Source organism: Strongylocentrotus purpuratus, unplaced genomic scaffold (assembly GCF_000002235.5).
Source record: "Strongylocentrotus purpuratus isolate Spur 01 unplaced genomic scaffold, Spur_5.0 spur5_scaffold_13, whole genome shotgun sequence".
Lineage (NCBI taxonomy): Eukaryota > Metazoa > Echinodermata > Echinoidea > Camarodonta > Strongylocentrotidae > Strongylocentrotus > Strongylocentrotus purpuratus.
Genome location: NW_022145598.1, coordinates 29,098,755 through 29,106,308, shown reverse-complemented (window position 1 = coordinate 29,106,308; position 7,554 = coordinate 29,098,755). Strand labels below are relative to the sequence as shown.

The following is a 7,554-nucleotide window of genomic DNA, read 5'->3' as shown; positions in this document are numbered from 1 at the left end:
CTATGGTAGGCTACAACTGTACCTGCTCAAGTGGGTTTCAAGGGAGACACTGCGATGAAAGTAGGTGTAATATAATATAGTATCGGGCCAATTAATGAGCAATTAATGAGTGGCCAATGAATGAGCAAAGAGCAAAGAGTTTGCTGTATCTTTTATCAGAAATTGTACATACATTCTGCACTGCACCTCACCAGTACGACAATACATGACGTTTGCCGGTACTGCAACTGAAGAAGAAGAAGAAGAGGATGATAATGATTAAAAAGAAAGTACATCACTGCCCTCTTTCGGTGCTATTTCATAGAATTGGGAGTCCCACCGGGAAAATATTTCTCCGATTTTTATCAGCTCCCCCCCCCCCCCCCCCCCCCGCCTCCGCTCTTGACCTTATCCCCGTACCCTGACTAAGAGCGCGTGGAGACAGCCGGCGGGGAGATATTTCAATGAAAATAATGTTATGCATCGTCATTTATCTCAGTTATGTTTATTTGTTGTTGTTATTTGGTATTTTCAGTGATCATACAGTCAACGACGGAAGCGACGACCAAGCCTACGATGAGCCCTACGAGTACAATATCGGAACGCTCATACACAACGACTTCCCAAAACACCACTACGTCTAGTATGTCTACGTCGTGCATTTATTTTGATCATAATATCATAATGGGTCTAGCCACTATATCCCCCTTCTCTCTCTCTCCCTCTCTCTCCCACTCTCTCGGTCTATATCTGACTCTATTTTTCACTCCTTTCTGGGCGTCGCTAAAACACTTTTTAAGGGGGAAGTGACCGTCTAATTCTTGTTTGTTCTAGTCTTATTTATTTATTTGGTCATTCTTTCATGAGCGTCAATCAAACACTTTATAAGGAGGCAGCTAGTGCCCGTCAAATTTTTAAATTTACATTTTGTCTATAAATTTAACGACCAGGTTTTAGTTGTTGTTGTTGTTGTTCTTCTTCTTCCCTCTTTGCATGTTCTTTGTTTCTGTCTGTCTGATCCCCTATCAATACCTGACTCCGGCTCCTTTTTTGTCCCACTCAATTAATTTTTTAATTAATTTTATTTTTTATTTTTTATTCCGTTCAGAGTCGGTGACAACGGAAGCGAAAACCAAGTCCGCGATGAGCCCTACGGCCACGATGCCAGAACGATCAGAGGCAACGACATCGCAAGAAACCACCACCTCAAGTAAAAAAAATAATTAAAAATCCCCTCTCTCTCTCTCTCTCTCTCTCTCTTTCTCTCCCCTCTCTCTCTCTCTCTCTCTCTCTCTCTCTCTCTCTCTCTCTCAGCCTTTATCCCTTTCCTGTCACGGGCGCCCGTCTCATTCGTTCGCCCACGAGTTTAATGACAACAAACACATTTAGATAAATTATTTGGTAAAATTCATGGGCTTTGACAAAGCATCACTAAATCTACAAACACAAATAATACCACATGAAATAAATAGACTGATACAATTTATATGTTGTCATGGAGCACAATTTTCTTTGTTTTGGCCTTCTGTAATCATGTTCAGGTTGTCATTCCTAATCATATTGCTTTGTAAGTGTGGTTTCATTTGCAACAACCTTCAAACGTTTTAGAGTCAGCAGAATTATCGACTACGGACGTGGCGACCAAGACGGCTACGAGGCCTATGACCACGGTGTCAGCCACAACGACATCGCAAGAAACCACCGCCTCCAGTAAGTAAGAGAAACAATGAAATGATGTCATGCTTTCGATCATTATTATAATGTTTCAAGCAACTACACCTTCCCTCTCTTTCTCTATCTCCCCCTCTCCCTCTTTCTCCCCCTCTACCTCTTTCTCCCCTCCCTATTCACCGACCACCCCTCCATCCCTCTTTCGCTCTCTCTTCATCTTTGTGTGTCAGTCGAGTGGTTTAAGCATTTGACTTGAAATTCAAAGGTCGTGGTTCAATCCGCGACACGGCATTAATGTCCTTTGGCAAGGCATCAATCTCCATTTGCCACACCCGACCCAGATGAGATAAATGGGAACCTAGTAAGAATTAATTCCTTGAAATAATAGAGCGCCGTAATGCCTAATGGCAACTAATCTTCCTTTGCCGCACTCGACCTAGGTGAGGTAAATGGGTACCTGGTAGGAATTAATTCCTTGAAATACTGGAGCGCCGTAATGGCAGCAAGGCTAAAGCCGGGTTAATTATTAGTGCGCCTCGGAATATAGTTGTCTAGATAGATGCTATATAAATTGCCTATTAATATTGTCACTCTTTCAGTCTTTATCTGAGTCTGAGTAATAGAAACAATACATTGACGTCATGCATTTGATCATCATTATAATGAGTCTTGCCACTACCACTTTCCCCTTCTCTCTATCTCTCTGTCTGTCTGTCTGCCTCTCTCACTCTCTCTTTCTCTCGCTCTCGCTCTCTCCCTTCCCCCCTCCTCCCTATGTTTCATTCATAAAAACAAAAATAACTGTATAAAATACCATTGCTATCTGCGATGGTGAGCAAAGTTCCTGTAGGTATTGCTTTTTATAGATGTAATTTTGTTCATGTCTTTGCATCGACTTTTATTATTATTATTATTTTCGTCATCATTATCATCATTATCTTTTTTTCTTTAAATATTTCAGTTTCTATACCCAAATAACCACTTTGTCTACTTTCTTAAAATTGAGTAATTTACATATTGTATTTTCATCTTTTCAGCATGCTCATCCCCTCCGGTGGATTGTGAATTCGGCGGGTCGTCCTACAATTTCAGCACTCGCTGGATGGATCATGCTTCTGCGGTTTTAGCTTGTTCCCAATTCGGATCCCATCTGGTCTTCATCGAGTCGCAAGAGGAAGAGAACTTCATGATCATGGAGCATGGTCAGTACAATTACTACTGGATCGGGCTGACCGGCTCAAGTCCCAGTGAGGCAAGGTGGCTAGACGGATCAAGTCCTACATATAATAATTTTAGCGATGGTTCGTTCAATGATCATGGAAACTGTTTTAGTATTAAGTGTGGGGGTCAATATAGTGGATGGCATGATTGGTATTGCTCCTGGATAAATAGATTCATATGCGAGAAAGAAGTATAGGGATATAAAAATTGGAGTTGTTTCTTTCAATTTTTCATACCGCCTGGTTGCACCACTGGATACATGTAAAATCAGGTTTTCGTTGCTTTGTCATTGTGTGTATAAGTCTATCGGAGCTGTATGAATGTTCAAGTTTGTGGTTTTTTGTCGTTCCATGCACTAATTTTCAAACGAAGAGCACTGAAAGGATTGTTACGGAGGTGTTAATTTATGGTGTTTAAAAGACGGAGCACTTTTCATCTTTACATTCAAGCAATTCGAAAATAGTCATATTAATGACTAGAATCAGTGGCGGTTTGTTCTTTTTGTGTTTTATAGAATCTCATTTTTATTACCAAGAGACTTTATTCAAACTTCATTGTATAGTAATAGTTAGTGCTTCACGAAATGATGAGACGTCAAAAAATATTTGATTACAACATAAAAGTGCAGTTTATGTAGTAAAGTATTTATAGGGTCCATGATACAAATATACATACCTGTATACATAATTATACTTACTTATACATGTACATGTAAATACACATACACATATACATATGCATATACATATCTGTCTGTGGTCTCGAGTAATGAGCTTATACTTCAGATACGACTAGAACTAGTGGATAACGAAAATAAATATTGTAACGTCAATATGTCAAAACACACGGCAGTTTATGACTTTATTTACTTGTTTTAAGTTTCAAGTTTATTTTATTCTATCATATACAATCATAACCTAAATAAATAGAATCCAATGAATAGATGCATTCCTTCCATTAAAACTATTACAATACATGACATCGTGTCATATAAGTATTTCAAGACAAGGCAAACGAATAACGAAAGACAAAAGTCAATATTTTATCTTCCAAACTTAAGGTAAAATGAATATGGATGTAGTGTAAAATATGAGATAATATAAAGTAATATGCTCGGTTTATAAATTATTAACTATACACTGCGTCCCAGAAAAGATGAAACTCGAAAACAAATAGATATTGTGAATAAATATAGGTGTATAATAAGATGCTTTGCTTTCATAGAGTAAAAGTAATATGCTTTCCAATGATACATTGATTACATTAATCTACACACGCTTCACTGAGCAACATTGTTTTTTAAATGCCATGTCAACATCTACTTGTGCCAGATTTGTGTAAAAGAGTAAAACCATTAGTATCAAAATATCAAACGTGAACATGACCGATCATGACCTGGAAGAAACACACATTTTAAAAGCGAATGCGAAGATTATTTTATAGAATCTTTAGACCTGATACATGTACAAGGTGCAATACTTTATTATAGCCGTATGTTCTGATTCGTTAAATTGAAGATATGCGGGTTTTCCATTAATAGAGGTGTCAACTTAGCGATTAGCTTCACATCCTAGTTGTGACTCTTTAGAACCACTACAAGGTGCAATACTTTATTATAGCTGTATTTTTCTGATCCAGAATATTGAAGAAATGCGGGTTTTTCCATTAATTAATAGAGGTGTCAACTCTTTAACAATTAGCTTTATATGTTTTGCACAACATTGTCGGGAAGGGTATTGATTATATTTTGCTATTTACTGCCAAATTGCCTGTACATTCTAGCTACTCTAAATTTCTTGAAAATGCTGAAATGTTGACCATCATGTGCAGCCGCACGTACCGTGGCCTTCGGAGCGGACGCGACGATGCGTTGCAGGCCAATCCATTGTTGTCTTCTCTGAACGCTCCGGTGCGCCTTCTCCTGTGTAGATGTGTATAAGAAATGTTTTAATGTTTTAATGCTACGTTTATCTACCTTGTTTCTTAATTTGCCTTTTAAAGATCTCCTCTCTCTCTCTCTCTCTCTCTCTCTCTCTCTCTATCTCTCCCTCCCTCTCCATGTCTCTCTTTTTCTCTCCTCCCTCTCTCTCTCTCTCTTTCTCTTCTATCCCCTTCTCTCTCTCCTCTTTTCTCTCTCTTCTCTCTCTCCTCTATCCTCTCTCTCGCCCTCTCTTTCTATACCTCACTCTCTCCCTCTCTCTTCTCTCTCTTTCTACCTTCCTCTCTCTTCCTCTCTCTTCCTCTCTCTTACTTCTCTCTCCCTCACTTCCCCTCCGTATCTCCCCTCCCCTCTCTTTCCCTCCCCTCTCTCTTTTTCTTTCTACCCTCCCCTTTCTTGTCCCTCTCTTTCTCTCTCACCGCTTCTTCTCTCTCTCTCTCTCTCTCTCTCTCTCTCTCTCTCTCTCTCTCTAGTCATTTATCTTCTTTTCGATTTCCTTGTCATATCTCGCCTTGGTCTAGCCACATCTAGCCAGCCGTTGTATATTGTATTGTAACCATATTTTCATGTGTGTGAAACAATATGTTCTTCTTAAGTGTATATTTGTTGGTTCAATTTTGTTTACACTATTCAATTTCATTGTAAATCAACCATTATGAGTTCCTGAACTTTACGTGTTGATGTTTTTAAACCGAATAAATAAATAAATAAATAAATAAATAAAATAGAGCTTTATTAATAATGAAGGCAAGATTAATATATACCATCTTTATCATAAAATAATGCATCGTGGAAATATTGTTAATGGTGAGGGTAAAAGGGCAAACTTTAGTTTAATAGTGAATGGGTCTGCAAATGAAAAAAGAGCAAGTTAAAAGATATTTAAAAAACAAGAATCAAATTGATGGGTGCCTTACATTTTGATAAGAATATTTATTTTATCAGTATTGCTGTTATTATTATTATTATTATCATTAACATTATTATTACTTTTGCTGTGAATATAACTATTATTTTACAAGTTAATCATTATACTTAATGTAAGTAAAGCCGATGTAAATATGCAAACTTGATACGATGGGAGTTGCCATGTTACAGGATGATTCATTTTCTAAAGTCATTGAAATAGTAGCATTAGTGATTAAATGTTTGTTTGACGTGTAATAATCTAGTTTCAATTACTATCCTGTCAATTGTGTTTGTTTGAGTAAGAAGAAGAGAGATACACATCACATAAGAAAGAGTGGAGAGGAGAAATTGAGAGAAGTTGTAAGGAAAGACATGTATAATTTAGTGAGAAAACTCGAAAGGAAGAGATAACGAGTGAGATAATGTGAGAAGATATTGATTTTAAGTGAGATATATTTGTCATGAAAGAGATGTATGATAGAGTGATTCAATTTGAAAGGAAGACTCAGATAAAGATTACAAAAATAAGCGAAGGTGGTAAAGGGAGCGAATTGCTTAATGAAAGGGAGTGAGATGATTTGAAAGAGAGAAACACAAAAGAGTGAGAGAATATGAGAAGATAATAAAGTGACAGACTTTTAAGACATAGAAATACAAAAGGTAAGTGGATTTGAATAGAAGAAATAAAAAGTAACAGATTGTAAAAAGCTGATAAAGGCAGAGACATTTTAAATGATGTATCTAAAACATGATAATAAGCGGTATACATGATTGAGAGAACTTGAATAGACGTGATATACATATAGACTGAGAGAATGTGCGGATATAAAATTGATATTAGAGAACTGTTTTTATCACGTTATATACAACCCAGCATCGGGAAAGGGTGATTAGTATTTCTACTATGAACGGAAAGAACAGAGGAAAGAAGATTATACCTACGATTAGTCTCACTGGACAGCGCCTCCTAGTGGCGAAGTCCCGCAGCATAATACATATTGACTTGTACACAAACAATCATTAATTTTATTTATATATTTTTTATAACAGAAATCACATCAAACTCCTTTTCATTGGAAACTCCTTCATATTTCTTTGTGACGTAATTATTCGTGTCCCCTCTCCTTGCACCTTGGCGCATTTATGGGGATAGGATGCGCATATTTTGATGCATAACGATAATATTTTTGAAAGTTAAATAAAATCATTACTTGACATATATATAGCCCTAAGAGCGAACATTTTTAAAACAATTTCTGCGTGTACGGAACATTATTATTTCTTATATTCTTGTGTATTTTTCTCGATCTCCGAGGAGATATCTGGACATTAATATGTATGTTTATATATGTATGTGCATGGCCCTGCATGGGAAGAGGGGTTGCACCCTCTGCAATTGTTTTTGGTATGATATATTTGATGTATATCATTATGCTTCTTTTACGAAATTGTCACACAGCCGACAGCCACAAATGACGCTTGTTAGTGTTATTTTTAAACTTTCTTTCACAAAATCCATGTATTCCTAGCTGGCACGCCACCCAATAATACTCGCGACACTCGATACCGGCGCGGTGCGTGGTAACCAGCTGATAGTACATGGGTCTTGTCGGACTTTGAACTTACCCGGATGGCTAGTCAGCTCATGTGTGTGCGTGCCATGCAAAGCTTGCAATATGCCAATCTATGTGTACCGTGATGATTGTAAGGTTTTGTGTGTTGTCAGACAATGGAAACCAGATTGCTGCAAACTGAATTCAGACAAGGACACGATACAACGAATCGTCTTCTTTCTCTAATAATTTAATGAAACGTAAGAAAGCTTCCGCGCTTTG

General features: G+C 37.4%; 1 protein-coding gene across 1 annotated transcript; it reads left to right on the top strand.

The window, feature by feature from the left end:
• The first annotated feature begins 663 nt into the window (after positions 1-663).
• LOC105441215 (collectin-12-like) lies at positions 664-3,323 on the top strand. The gene is made up of 4 exons (XM_030983679.1): positions 664-667; positions 1,088-1,189; positions 1,552-1,689; positions 2,688-3,323. Exons 1-4 carry the CDS (start codon positions 664-666, stop codon positions 3,065-3,067), a joined length of 624 nt encoding a protein of 207 aa, XP_030839539.1. The 3' UTR covers positions 3,068-3,323.
• The last annotated feature ends 4,231 nt before the right edge of the window (positions 3,324-7,554 follow it).

Coding starts and splice junctions, on each gene's coding strand:
- LOC105441215 (XM_030983679.1), top strand. Junction 1,190..1,551: donor GCAAGAAACCACCACCTCAA/GTAAAAAAAATA, acceptor TTGCTTTGTAAG/TGTGGTTTCATTTGCAACAA. Junction 1,690..2,687: donor GCAAGAAACCACCGCCTCCA/GTAAGTAAGAGA, acceptor TCATCTTTTCAG/CATGCTCATCCCCTCCGGTG.